The following is a 15225-nucleotide window of genomic DNA, read 5'->3' as shown; positions in this document are numbered from 1 at the left end:
TGCCACTGTCCTATGATTATCGAATATTCCAAGCATATTCTGCTTTGACAATAGACCATGTAATGGGATTTGAAACGAATATTTTGTATGGCTTCCTGGGAATTTGGAAAATCTGAGTCATATAACTACCCCCTCCAGTCTCAAAATGGAGGTAAGGAAATAAATACTGGAATTTGGGCCATGTGACTCTTAAAGCAAATTGAGTTTTCAAAGCCAGAAAGATATATTTTAAGGCTACAGTATTATTTCCCCTTTTTGATTAGTGACATGAAAGAATAGCTGTAAATGTGACCAGCGGTTAATACTTTCATTATCAGTTAAGAATTATAACCATTTAACTGTCGGTATTAAATTTAATTCTTTTTTATGACAAAAATTTTCTTCATATAATGGTCCAAATTACCATTTCATATTTGCCTTCAGAATGAGACAACCGCCAATTTAGTGGACTGCCTGGCTCTGTCACAATGAAGGTTAAGATTAAGGTCAAGGCTTAATAGCATTAGATTTTTTCTGTTCCAAAGTCACAAATACAAATTTAACCCTGCTGGATTTTTTTAAAAAATGTGTGAAAGCTATGCCAACGAGTTTATAAAACCATCATCTCTACAGGAAAAGTAATTCACAGGTTGGCTGTACTAACAGTGGGATGCATTGGCATTTCTGGTGAGCCAAGACAGCATGGTGTCAAGGTTGCCCTGGAAACTGAATTGCCAGTCTGGGTTAGTGTTGAGATGCCTAAAGCAGACATAGCACTGTGCTGGCCCTGGGAATGTTCTGGTAATGCTCAGGAGATCATTGGACCTATAGCACTGGATGATCAATGACACAGAAACCATAGCAGTGAACAATTTATCTTCTTTCTGGTTCTTCGGACTTCATTTATGAATACTTATTCTCTTGTGAGTAAAAGGAAGAGATTAAATAGGCGATAACTTTTCTACTGTATTTCGTAGTGCCTATTGTATTTCGGAAGCCAGAATGCATTAGATTTTGTGCTCATTCAATAAACTCAATTCTGAGGCTAAAAGCCAAATTTAAAAATGCCCCACAGTGCATTCTGGAACCCTATCTCCCTCTTTTTCTGGACTTCCCACCACCACCACCACCACAATGCACACACCATAGGGATGCATCAGAGTAAGATATTTAGTAGGAAAAAACAATGCTTACACAGTCAGAATTTTGACATTACTCTCTTTTTATTTCACAACATGGGAATAACTCAAATTTGGAGCCTCAAAGACCAAAATATATTTAAACCAAATGTTTAGAAGATGAGCCAGGCCACCATTTTGGCAGCAAACTTCACATGGCCCAGTGGGTGTCGGAGAAAAATGACTGCAGCATGGCAAAAGCTATAGCACACCCACAAATAGATTCATGCTTGGTTGTCTAATTTGCATGCATGAGTATAGTGCATTCTCCATGCCACTAGTACACATATGCCTTTTTCAAAGTCAGTGCAGAATCCATATTTGTGCAGGTCTTTATAAGTCTGCTCCCTTACAAAGTTTTACCATAATTTATCTGAGAGAACCTTCAAGTGACAAATTCTTATACCACTTTTATTTTCCAAAAGTCATTTCTGAATAGTAATTACAGCTATCAGGAGTCCCAGCATTGTATAGGAGAATCTGTTTAATTATTTGAATGTCAGCTGGCTGTGACTGAACTTGAATAAACATACCCACATGCTTGGTGCCTGGAATTTCAAATTGGGAACCTTTAGCAGCAATGGCAACTTTAGACCGAATGACAAGATAAATAAAAATTAGCTGATGTCCCAGAAAGAATCAGGCATTCCTGCTTTCCAAAGTGAATGCTTCCCTAATTTGCAACAAACAGCGCCAGTCTGACCCACCCTTGCCTGGGGGCCCACTTTTCCCACTAATGCTGAATTGTTGGAAACCCAAACAACATTCAGCACCAAAGGGGAAGATGCCTGAATCTGAGAAGGACGCAAAAGAAATTGTACCAGGGAAAGGAGACAGGAATGGACAATAGGTTCCCGGGGTATCTCTCTCTGTCAACAAGCATGTAAAGTCTTTATTACTGGAATATGCAGAATCCCATGGGAATTGCTGCATCGTTTTTTTGCCTTAACTTCTTTCTTGCCAGTCGGTCCATGACTGATTGAATTGTCTCACTGATGGGGGGAGGTTGTCCCATCCAAAAACCACTCAACAGCAGGTCTCAGGAGCCACATTCCTCGCAGTGACAGGAGAGGATGTACCGGTAGGTGGCCGTGAGTCGCATGCCCCCTGAGCAGCGCAGTCGCAATGCTTTCAGCTTGGAGGTCTGGGGACGACAGCAGTGACAGGAAGAGCGGAAGGGCTGCTTGAGGACAGTGCTGAAGGACACCAAGGGCTCGGAGCGTGATGCCTGGCTGCAGTGTCCCTCGCACCTGGCCAGAAGCACCATCTGGGGAGAGAAGAGAGGTGGTTACCTTGTGGAGATGCCAAACCCCAGCCAGGTTGCACAGCCTCCTTTACAAGGACCTAATCCTCTTTGCCAATTCCTGCTGGATTAGATCAGTGACTCTTAACTCTGGTTGCATGTTGGAATCATGTGGTAAAACTTGTTTTTAAAATGTCCACACCCAGGCCTTGTCAGACCAGTTGAGTTAATATCCTCGAAGACAGAGGCAGACTTCTGTGGTTTTCAAAGCTCCTTCAGTGATTCTTAAGTGCACTCACAGTTTAGAACAACTGAATAAGGCCTACCACCATGATGTGAAAATAAAAAGCAAAGAACAAAAGAAATATCCTCAGACAGGTGGCAGTCTTCCATTGGCTCGAAGTCAACTTTATGAGTCTTAAAATGCAGAAAGTCATTCCAAATTAAAGTCAGGGGGCAAAGAATAACTACAGAAAAAAATTTATTCAGGGAAGGGAATTTCTAAACAAAAGGAATATGATTTCTGAAAAAGAAGAAAAAAGAATAATCTGAGTGATACTTAGGAAAAATAATTCTAGGTAATACAACTTGAAACAAGAGCATGAAATAGAAACAAGGTACATTCGGGGCCCTGGAATGACACTTCTGGGTTTATACATTGAGGGAGCCTAAGATTTGTGTAATCACATCTTCAGGTCATTTGGGGCAAATAATTCATCCTAACCATCTCCATTTCTAAAGGTAGGTTAGCATGAAAATAAAACTTGGGCTGAAGTAACAGAGGATGTGTATTCTTTATAATGTCTCTTCGTGTGGCTTTAGTAAACAGACTTCTTTAAGCATCTGATGCAAACTACAAAAGTTATCCCCAGAACAATGGACATAAGCACACACTCAATATTGTGCATAAAGATTAAGAAGATGGAGCTGAGGCTCATTTATGTATCTCATATATAAATCCTGGTGTCCTGAAAGTGGCAGCCGTGGGTGGGGTTGGGTGGGCTACTTGATTCATTAAGCTATATAATCCTATTTAGTGGGAACAGAGGATGAAGGGAGCCTGAGTCCACGTTAATGTGGGAGGATTTTGCTTGTTGAATTTCATATTAAGTGATAGAAAAAAGTTTCCCTGTTATTCCAGACCTATCAATAAGAACATAAAAAGTGGAACTGTTTAAATAAAAAGAATAAAAGACACATAGATACATGAAACCATTTGACATTTACTTCATGGTATTTAGGAGTTAACAGCTGATATTAAAATCACACCAAATCTTAACTATTGTAAATTGCCCAAGGGCTCAGCAGCAGATGAGTGGATAAAAAAGCTACAGTACATGCACACTATGGAATACTATGCATCTGTATAAAAGAAGGATTTCTTACCCTTTGAGACAACATAGATGGACCTGGATATTATTGTGCTAAATGAAATTAACCAGTCAGAGAAAGACAAGTATCGCATGATTTCACTCATGATTTCATGTGGAATCAAATGAACAAAATAAATGATGAACAAAATAGATCCGGCCCTAGCCAGTTTTGCTCAGTGGATAAAGTATCAGCCTGCAGACTGAAGGGCCCCAGGTTCGATTCCAATCAAGGGCACATGCCTGGGTTGCGGGCTCAATCCCCAGTAGGGGGCATGCAGGAGGCAGCTGATCAATGATTTTCTCTCATCATTGATGTTTCTATCTCTCTCTCTCCCTCTCCCTTTCTGTCTAAAATCAATAAAAATATATTTTAAAAATTAATAATAATTAACAAAATAGACCCAGAGACATAGAACTATAGAACAGACTGTGGAATCTCAGAGGGAAGGCAGGGGTGGGTAGGTGGGTAGGTGGGAAGAGATCAACCAAAGAACTTGAATGCACATATGCATAACCCATGGACACAGACAATAGGGTGGTGAAAGGCCTGGGAGGTGTGGGTGCCGGGTGGAGGAGGTCAATGAGAAAAAAAACAAACAAAGGGGACATTTGTAATAGTATCAACAATAAAGATAAGTTTTAAAAAAAGACTTGTGGTAAAGGTAGTTTTGTAGGTTTAAATATTATCCTTAGAAATAAAAAATATAAGAAGAACAAAAAAACTCCACCAGCTATTATTATCTTTGACCTTATCCTATAGGACAGAATTAAACACCCAAGGATTCAAAGGAGGAAATGGCCTGCCCATCTTTCCAACAGGAAGAGAAGCTGACTTCTAATAATTACAGATCATTACCTGAGAAGATGTTGGGCAGAATCCAACAATCTCTGAGCAACCAAGAGAATATGAGATACTAGGAAACAACCAGCAGGGCTTGGTGAAGATAAACTGAGCGAGACCTATTGATTTATTTTATCTGAAAGATCAGAGGTGGAGAGAAAATGGCAGCTGTAACCTGTTTGGGTTTTATTAAAACTTTGATTCTATACTGCCTGCTCTTCACATTGATAGTTGAAACTAACATGATCTGAAATAGGTTTTGAGAGATTATGCCATAGGTCAGTAGTACCTTGGCCAATTCTATCCCCCTAATGAAAGAGAGTCCAAGGTCTTCCCCAGTCCCTTCTTCACACACCCTCCAGTACATGGGAAGAGCTCTTTGACATCTCATATTGAAGAAGTAGTGTTCAATTTACTCATCTCTACTGCAGATCATCTATTAGGCAGATTAAGTAGTTATTCATAGAATAACCTCCTAAAATGGAGTCTGGATGGATACAGTGAACCTATACCAACAGACTTAATTCAGAAGCAAAGACATGGTGGGGCATCATCCCCAAATGACACACACACAGGTGAACCAAATGCAGACCTTGAATGACCAGGCAATTAGCCTTGGTCTGTAAAATGACAAAGTCAGCAGTGTAGGGCCATTTGTATAAAAATTAAACTGGTACTAATTTCACTAAAAGTTTTCAGGGTCTTTAAGCTCTACCTTCAGCTCATTCTGAAGGACAAGATCTCCAACACTGACGACCCTGGGGTCACCTCCAATGGGCCCCTCTTTCTGGGCAAAGAGAATGCACAGACATACAATAAACACCTTCAGTGACTGCTCCCAGCCTTCAGAATAAAATTTAAAATCCTGAACAGGGACTAAGGCCCTCTATGACATGGATTGCACATATCTTTCCAGTCTTTCTTACAACTGTTTTCATTCACATCACCCACTCCCTATTCTGATCAAGCTTAATTACTTAGGAGTTCATGGAACTATACTGAATTTCCCTGCCTCTTACTTTTGCTCATGTCTTTACTCTTTTAGGAATACCCTTTTCTCCTAGCTCTGCCTAATGAAATGTCAACTACCCTTCATTGCCAAATTAAAATACTTTTTCCTTGAAGAAGAGACTATGAAACAATTATTGGGCCCTTGATGTCCTCAACACACACATATGTGCACACAAGCACAAATCCACTCTCTTAGAGATTACCAGTATATAGATATTATCTGAAAGCTGAAAACTATATTAAAATCTGGGTGTGTTTTGTGTATGTTGGATAGGTGAAGTGGGGAGTGTGTAAGATAAGATCCATAATGTGTATCGTTAAGGAATGAAAGAGGTAAATATCTGCTCTCCAGGTTCACTCTTGATATTCCATATTTTAGTCTCTGCCATGCCTCACCTGTGTTACAGATTTAATAAATGTCTTCTGACCTCTTTTAGACCAGAGCTTCTTAAACTATAAAATGCATGTAAATAATGTCGTTAAAATGTATAATGTGATTGAGTAGTTCTTAGTGAGACCAGAGATTCTGCATTTCTCATAAGATTTTGGTGTATGTGAGTACTGCAGTGCTAACCTCCACACTTTGACTAGCAAGGCCCAGATAGTGACCATTTAATTCATAATAACAATAGCACTAAAATTTATTGACTGCTTACAACATTTAATCTCATTTAATCATCATAACAATCCTATGCTAAAAAGTAAATCTGTAGTATTGTTACAGATAAGGTAAATGAAGACTTAGAAAGTTTAAGTAACTTGCTCAAACTCATATAGCTAATAAAAGGCATAGCTGGAGTCAAACTCAGGTCTGTCTGAAACCAAACCCCTTGTCTAAATCACTATAATATCCTGCCTCCTGATAAAGGGTGTCCTAAAATTCACACAAGAAGTAATTTTGATAGGAAACACAGGTTTATAATTAAAAATTGTAAATTTTTTATTGATTCATAAAGTATACAGTACAGGGTTATGTATGGAATAGCAAACTGGATTATCATGTTGCAATAGTGAGCACCATTAACTGTTATTGCCTGAGCAGCCGCATCAAAGCAGTTTGTGAGAGTGTTGCTGAGAGTCCAGGGACATCAATTCGGCACCGTGGTCAAGAATTGGACATTTCGAGAAGTTCTCTACAGCATATTCTCACGAAAGATTTGCATCTTCATGCTTACAAAGTTCAATTGACTCAAGAATTGAAACCTACTGACCACGCACAGCGAATAGAGTTCGTTGAATGGATTATATAACAACAACAAGTGGATGCTGATTTTTAGAACAAACTCATCTTCAGAGATGAGGCTCATTTTCATCTTGATGGCTTGGTTAATCGACAAAATTGTCGCATTTGGGGCTCAGAAAATCCACGAGTGATTGTTGAGAAACAAATGCATCCACAACGTGTCACTGTTTGGTGCAGATTTTGGGCTGGAGGCATCATCAGACCATTCTTCTTCGAAACTGCAGCTGCTCAGGCAGTAACAGTTAATGGTGCTCACTATCGCGACATGATAATACAGTTTCCTATTCCATACATAACCCTATACTATATACTTTATGGATCAATAAAAAATTTACAATTTTTAATTATAAACCTGTGTTTTCTATCAAAATTACTTCTTGTGTGAATTTTGGGACACCCTTTATTAAGGTGTTTTCCTGAGGTATGAAACCAATTCACCATTCTCTAATCTACTTTGACCTGCCTCTAGGAGCCCAAACTATATATCATTTCCATACAAGTCTGACCCTTGTCTTATGGGCCTCTTGGGACACATCCTTACCATCTCCAAGGGTACACAGAGCTGAATCTTCTAAGATCCATGGCAGTCCTAAATAATACCTTCTTCACTGTTAAGATCCTCACTCAGCTCTATCCTCCAGTGATTTGGGGACTCCCAGAAATCCTCTGGGTAGTACCACACACTCTCTAACTCCTAACCAATTCCTCCTTCAGTTCAATAAACATTTGACACCTTCAAACATCAGGTCACCTGCTAAGACATGGTGGCCCCCAATTTGTGGTTGACATATATTCCTCATGCTTGGATGACTTCTCACAGCCCAGGTGAGTGACAGACACATGTTATATGCTTTGGATCCAGTTTCATTTTTATTATCTTATGTTTCCCAAACAAGTGGCCTGATGCTAGGAAGCTAGGCAACCTCTCCAGTAGCTCCTTTGTATTCCCCAACCTTGTCACTTGGCTCCAGCTGGATCTGAAAGTCAGTTTCTTCCAATATGAAGGTTTAGAGTGTTTGCTCAAGAACAGGCTCCTTCATGCTCCTATCCGATTTCCATGTGCTGAGGCTAAGAGTAATAGAAAGGTCCGCGGGTAATAAAAAGAATAGTAAGGATGATGATTTATAACATGTATTTAATGTTTACCATATCCCAGGCACTGTGCCAAGCCCTTCATATGCAACTTAGTTCTTAATAATCATTTCAGAAGGTAAACTCTACCTATTTTACAAATTAAGGAATTAAAAGGCAGAGGGAAAGCTACCAGCCTGAAGTCATATAGCTGTACAATGGAGAGTCAGGCTTATGAAGCAACACAGCCTAAGTCCTGAACCTTTTCTCCTAAATGCAGTGCTATGCTGTTAGGCCATGACAGTCAGCCTGTCAAGCCCTCAGTTTTCATAAGATGTTCAAGTTCATCATGGACAAGTTCAAGTGACATTGTGATGGTTATAGCCTGCAGTGATTCCTGGGTCCAGACCAAAGAATGCACTGGAGACCTCGGGCCTCCGGGCCCTCTGGTGACCCTATCATAGTTCTTAGACAGTTATATCTTTTCTGCAATACACAACTATCTTCTGAATGAGAGAAATTCCAAACACAGATGGCTTTCATCACCCTTGGTTGAAAGATTATTACCATCCCTAAAGTCACTTTCCTCTTCTGTCACGTGGAGCCCCCGTGAATCCTGGCTCAGGCCATGACTGACTAGATGTCTCCATCAGTGTAAGAATACAGATGCACCTGTCCCATCCAAAAACAGAGTTTGGGCTCTTTTTTTTACCTCAATTGAGTGAGAAACATATTTGCCTTTTTCTCGGTAGTAAACACTGTACACCTTATATTCCATGACACCCTATGAGGCACCCCTTTTTCCTCAGGAACAAGATTTACCCATGTTTCTCCTAAACCTTCTCTTACCAACACCTTCAACAAATGACTGTTCAACTCGTTTCCAGAGACCTAGATAGACCCCTTTGCAGGGGTCCTCAAACTATGGCCCGCGGGCCACATGCAAATACAAATATTGTGTTTATTCCCGTTTTGTTTTTTTACTTCAAAATAAGATATGTGCAGTGTGCATAGGAATTTGTTCATAGTTTTTTTTAAAACTATAGTCCTGCCCTCCAACAGTCTGAGGGACAGTGAACTGGTCCCCTGTTTAAAAAGTTTGAGGACCCCATCTAAAGTGTCCCTGCCAGGCTCAGGGCATCAGCAAAATTTCAACCAAAGGAAGGAAACAGTATTTATTGGGGATGTGGTGGTAGTGATGAGAGCTTTGACAGGGTGGGTGTGAACTTTGCAAACTCCAACTGAAATCTGGTCCTTTCACTCTGATAAAAAACTCAATCAGACATTAGGCCTTCGCACACAGAACACTTCCCTTCCTTTTCTCCTCCATTTACTTGTAAACATGAGAGCTAAAACTTTGTCTTTTTTTTCTATTTTTGTGCCTCTGGAATCTACCACAATGCCTGCACATAGTAAGCATTCAGTATACATTCAGTTACTTTAAAAAAAAAATAAGTCTTATCTCCCAGATAGTTAATTGTGTTATAAACTCAATATTCCCAACTTCCTCCCAACCCCAAGGCTCAGTCCTTGGCATGCCAGGTCCTTTATACTCTGGGAATTCTCCCAGGATTTGTCTCCTGAATCCTCCTCCCCTGTCTCTTTTGTTGCAGCTCCTGTGGGCCCTTCAGAGTTCAGACAACCTTATGTCATGGTTCCACATCCCTGTCCTAGGGCCACCATCTCTCACTACTCACCCAACTCAGATTTCACAGAACTGTCTTACCAGCTTGCTTTCCCAATCTCAGTTCCTGAATACCTCTCCCTGGAATGAATCCAAAAGTGACCCCCCTCCAGCCCCTCTTTCCTCTACTCACCTGGGAAGGGAGGTCAGACAGCAGAATCTGTTTCTCTTTGACTTTATCCCTCCATGCTCCCCCCATCACTGCCAAATTTCTCTGTTCAGCATGAACTACAGTGAGGTTTATTTTCCTAATCCTTTAAGGCTATAGGAGATCCCAACAATTATTGAGGTCACAGTAGTGACAGAAATAGAAAAGTGAGCTTAAACACCTGTCAAGTTTATAACTTCATCATCAAGATCATAATATCATTTATTAATATCTATCATGCCAGACACTGTGCTGGATGCTTTATAAATATTATCACCAATATTCATGCCCACACATTTAGGTAGATAGCAATAGCTCCATTCAACAAAGAAACAGAGGCACCAAATAATTGCTTCTTTCCCCAGTTGGCAAACTGTGGACCTTGAATTTGAAGCCAGGTATTTCTCATTTAAAAGTATGGAATGCCTCAATTCCTTTAAAGATGCCCCAGACAGCTCGTTTCCACTAACTACTGACCTTTTGCCTGCTTATTCTATAGCCTTCACTCACTTGGAATTTCAGGCAAGATTGTAAATGAACCTGCCACTCTGCCACTCCCAGAATTTTTTGTACCCAATACTAGGAGGTGTCACCACTAAATGCCACCAGGCACATCACAATCTGTGGCCACTCTGACCTCCTTGGTGGACCATTGTAGCCAGTCTTTTTTGCCTGAATCCATTTCAGCTCTTTCCTAAGTTGCTGTGAGTGGGGCAACAGACCCTTGGGGCTGGCCAGCTGCAAGTTTAGAGCTAGGGGAACAGGCAGTTTCATGGAATGCTCCCTGAAAAGCTTTCACTACTAGTTCCAGTTCTAGAAAGATTACTGAGTATAAGTCATAATTTCCAGCAGATCAGAAGTTAAGCCTGGATTTCTAAATACTAGCTTCTGCATTCTGTTTGCTTTCCTCCAATATGAAGCCAAGTTGCTAGACGAATGCTCTGAGGCAAACATTGCTACTCCTGGGCTATATATACTGAGCAATGGACGTAATACTTCTTCCAGATTTCAGTTTTTCTTGCCAGTAAAATGGGAATGATAATGCTTTCCAACACAGGTTTGTCAGCAATGATTAGATTATTTATTATACAGTGCCTGGCAAATATTAGCTGTTCAAGCAGGTGCCCTCTCTTCGATAAGCCTGGGTAACAAGCTCCCCTTCATCTGTCTTCCTAAGGGCACATATTGGATAAATGTAAGTCAGGAGGGATTAACAATCAAGAAGCAAATAGTAGGCATGTATTTAGTAAATAATGGCATTTGAATATCATGTTGAGAGAAATTTTGCAGAGAGGAAAAATCTACCCTAGTCTCCTTTTTGTAAAAACCCCTGTTGGCTATCTTCTAAAGAGAGGTTAAATGCTTTATCCCAAGTCTAGAAAGATAAACAGTTTTGTTAAATGAGACCCACTACAGAGAAGACCAACCTGAGTCTGTGAAAGTTAAAAATTAGAAAATAATTCAGAATGAAAACTAGTTTTTGTTCCTGGATACATAAAGAAAATCAAATACAGGAAAGGTCTGGGTAGTTGAGATTCTGCCAGGCATATTTTATGGCCAAAGTAGAAAGGTTGCTAATTATAAGCACTACATACATAAAACTATTGCTATATTTGAGATAGTTTGGGATGTTTGAGAACAGATTGTTTCCATGAAATCACAAACATTTCTCTTACTATCACAATTTTGCACTATTTACATAGCATTCTGGAAGAAACAGAGGTGAACAAAGGTAGACTAAAGTCTGTTTCTAAGATTCATGCTCCAACACTGTGAGTTTGTTGGGTTGGAGTTAGTGACATCTCTTCTTTGACCTTCCCTTAATGAATGTGACCATTGCTAAGGCACCCCTCCATCCCTTCACAAAATATTTCCAGATTGTTCTTTTGTTTTTGAAGATGATCCTGTTTCTCTGTTCCTTCTTATTATCACATTGACACTTTCTTTGAAATTATTTTAATTCATTTTTTAAAAAAGAATTATGATTATGAAGGACAACTCAACAGAGGGAGAAATCACCCATGGAATAAGAAACACTTAATCCTAGCCAGTGCTGCGTGGGAGTGGGGGAAGAGAAGCTAATAATTGTTTCAGTCCATTTCCGAGCACAGTTGTAAAAACATATCCCATCTTTATTTTTCAATTTGTTTTAGTTTTATTTCCTAAGAAGGGACTGTGGTCTTGCAAAATTTTAAGTTTATTCATTTTTTTAGCTCTACAAGTACAAATAAGAGACAGAAAGTTTTTGTTAGGTACAAGCAGGACTTTGGGACAAATATCCTTTGTGCTGTTTGGTAACACAACTCTTTTATTTGTTGCAATCTTTCTCCTTATGTCTAATTTTTCCCACAGTCGTAGAGCTTACTAATATAATGGTTAAAATGATTTAACTCAAATTTTTATTCCCCCCAAACTTAAACAAGCCATCATCATTGAGCTATAATCAGACAAGTTATGGAAATTTTAAAGGCAGACAGAAGTTGTAAGTTTTTAGATAGAGGGTAGGGAGACTTACTTATATGTTCTTACTTCTAAGGGTTGATATTACAAAAACTTCTTAATTATACTGGTAATTTAAAAAATATTTGCCATATGAGAATATTTAAGTGGTTTTAGTTCCAGGATTAAAAGTGAAAATCTCTGAGGTTGACCTAAACAAATTCTTATTAACCAAATGTGGGCAAATTTCTTTCATGTGACTGTTTGGGGCAGTGACAGCCATGAGAATTCTCATTCTAAGTCTGCTCTTCTCTACTATGAGCCTCCCTTCTGGGTGGTCCATGTGGCTGGTCACTCTTAGTGATTTTTGAAGCATGGTATTCCTTCCCACAACTTGTCTCAATACTCAAACATCAGTTGCATAGGTTGCCTGTGCAAAAATCATACAATATGCTCCAAACAAGAGTGATTTGGATAATCAATGTAAAGATGACAACTGATAAAATTGCCATTTATCTTCTGAAAGCATCTCTATATATAAAAGCCTAAGTGACCAGCCGACCGACCAACTAGCCAACTGACCAGTAGCTATGACACTCACTGACCACCAGAGGGGCAGATGCTCAACGCAGGAGCTGCTGAAAGACAGCAACTTTGCAGAGTGCCCTCTTGCACTCCGGGAACTCTCGGGGGATGTTAGACTGCTGGTTTCAGCCTGATCCCTGCAGGCCAGGCTGAGGGACCCTGCCAGTGCATGAATCCGTGCACTGGGCCTCTAGTTTTTACATAAACATAGAAGATGAAGAAGGACTTGGACCACAAGGCCAATGACCAACGATTTCATCAGGAAACTGTGAAGAGCCCCTCAAGGAGTACATTTCACTGCTCAACCATATTTCTTACAAAGTGTTAAAATAACTTGTAGACTCCATTTTTCTTTCTTGAAAAAGGACACTACCCCTCATAAATTTCACAACCAAGGATGAAACACACCCCTCCTATCTTTTAACAACAATTTTATTGTGAGAACCTTCCAGCCTTTCCTATTGACTTTAAGCAGCCTGAAAAGAGAGAAGCTGGCTGCATCTACACATGCTTAATTAGACAGCTTTACTGACAAAAGTGCAAAGCATGGTGAGAAACCATAAGCGCACGATCCTCCCAAAAGCTCTGTGGGACAGCTCTGGTTTGAGCTATCATCATAGTTCTCCATCCCCTGACAAAGGAATCTGGTTTCTCTCCTGTTTCTAGAAGTAATGCTACCCTCACAGAGATCTTGGTCTTACCTTTGAGCTACACTTGTACAGTGGGTGACTGATAGAATCGACATAGTGGTGCCTCATGCAACGCCGAGGGTCTGAGTCCATCATGAAGGAGCTGTCCGTTTTGCTGTCTGTATCTCCCATTAGTGCCAGCAGGGAGAGCATAGAAAAGGATGCAGCTAGTACATGATTTCTCATTGTTGTAAAGAAAAACTTCTCAAGAGGAACAGCAGAGGGAGGCAGAGGACTAAAAATCGGAAATGCCTTCACCTCCTAGGATCCAGTTCCTTCCAAGGAACGGGCAGGATCTGGCTGGAGCTTTCTGGTTGTCATTGTCCTTTGTATGCCAGAGTTTTGTCTTACTCTTTGCACTTGCAATCCATCATCACTCTATCTGCTGCACAGCTGGAATGAAAACAGAAATTATTTTCCCCAGAAACATTTACTGAGAAAAACTAACGGAACCCAGGAGGTACTGAGTAGAATTTTTCCATGTCATTTCAAGTAGAGAATACTGGTTTCTAGAGTGTCATTAGCATAAACTGTCATCCTTTCCACACCCCTTCCATAGCTTGTGCTACATGTTTATAACCATTTGGAAGTGGAAACAGTGGCTTAATGGAAGTACATGTTGACTTTAATTGCTGGAGTCCATGTTCCTACAAGCAAGAATAGTTTGAACCCATGGTAAAAATGAAACATGTGGTTCTGGCCACAACATAATTGAATAGGGTGGTCTCATCCTTATTCCTGGTTGCTGGAATCTATTCAGTTTCTCAGTAAGCTTTTTGTCAATGTCAGCTTACAAGGATAGAAAGGAGAAAGGTTAACACTAATGAACACAGACCATGTCCCATGTGAAGGAAATACATTTTCCACTTCTAAGTCCATAACCAGCCACCCACCTCGTTTTCCAGTTCTGTGATCTAGGCTCATCCTGTTTTTGTTTTAAGCCCCGTGGCACCCAGTATCAATGACAAACTGCATCTGATATACACATTATGCCAACTGGCCTCCAGTGTGGTCATAACAATATGTGTATTTGCCAATACAGTCACACATTTCTGCAGTCTCTGTAGACTGAGCACGCGGCATAATTTGAAAAAAATAAGTGGTCATTGGAATGGAAAATTACCATTAAAATGGGATCATGCTATACCAGTTTTCCTGATATTTGCTTTGTTCTTTTAACCATTTACCTCTTGGAATAAGGACTTGGGTCCAGAGATCCCCCCAAATCACTTCAATAACCCACAAGGCATAGCCAACATTGATGCTTTTTATCACAACAGAAGACATAGAGTATAAAAAATATTTTCAATCAAAGCTTCAACAAAAAACTTCCAAACAAATTTCAGATAAAAGATTGATTTTTGCTCATAGTAGAATATTTTTTTAAACTTCTTACTCATAGACCATCTAAATAAACAGGACAAAGTATTGATAAGATCAAGATTAGACGTTCAAACTCATATAAGTCAATTAGTTTTGCTCTAATAGAGTGGCCCCTGACCCACTTAGCCTGTTAGCTGCCTTGCGAATGTGGGGCAGAGGATCCCAAGCAGGAAAGTGTGTTCCATAGGGCTATTTTAGAGCACCCCATCCTTGACAATGACAAAACCTCAGCGTGTGTTTCACAAAAGTTCTTTAAATTGAAGAAAGGGTAAGGATCAGTAACAAGGGGACCTACCTGGATTCTAGCACTGTCATTAATTATCTGGGGGACCTTGCACAGCTCATTTAAACTGTACCA

General features: G+C 40.0%; 1 protein-coding gene across 1 annotated transcript; it reads right to left on the bottom strand.

Annotated features, from left to right (window-relative positions):
* Nucleotides 1–1186: 1186 nt before the first annotated feature.
* Nucleotides 1187–13773, bottom strand: NDP (norrin cystine knot growth factor NDP). Its single transcript, XM_081081379.1, has 2 exons — nucleotides 13497–13773; nucleotides 1187–2424 (listed from the first exon to the last, which is right to left on the bottom strand). Exons 1-2 carry the CDS (start codon nucleotides 13668–13670, stop codon nucleotides 2197–2199), a joined length of 402 nt encoding a protein of 133 aa, XP_080937505.1. The 5' UTR covers nucleotides 13671–13773; the 3' UTR covers nucleotides 1187–2196.
* Nucleotides 13774–15225: the final 1452 nt, after the last annotated feature.

Source organism: Myotis nattereri (assembly GCF_964212035.1).
Source record: "Myotis nattereri genome assembly, chromosome: X".
Lineage (NCBI taxonomy): Eukaryota > Metazoa > Chordata > Mammalia > Chiroptera > Vespertilionidae > Myotis > Myotis nattereri.
This window is presented reverse-complemented; position numbering and strand designations above follow the sequence as displayed.

Bases quoted from the DNA above. Each gene is read 5' to 3' on its own strand.
- NDP (XM_081081379.1), bottom strand. From the start codon at position 13,670: ATGAGAAATCATGTACTAGCTGCATCCTTTTCTATGCTCTCCCTGCTG. The intron at 2,425-13,496 runs GTAAGACCAAGA...TTCTCTCCCCAG, and splicing joins TGTACAAGTGTAGCTCAAAG to ATGGTGCTTCTGGCCAGGTG.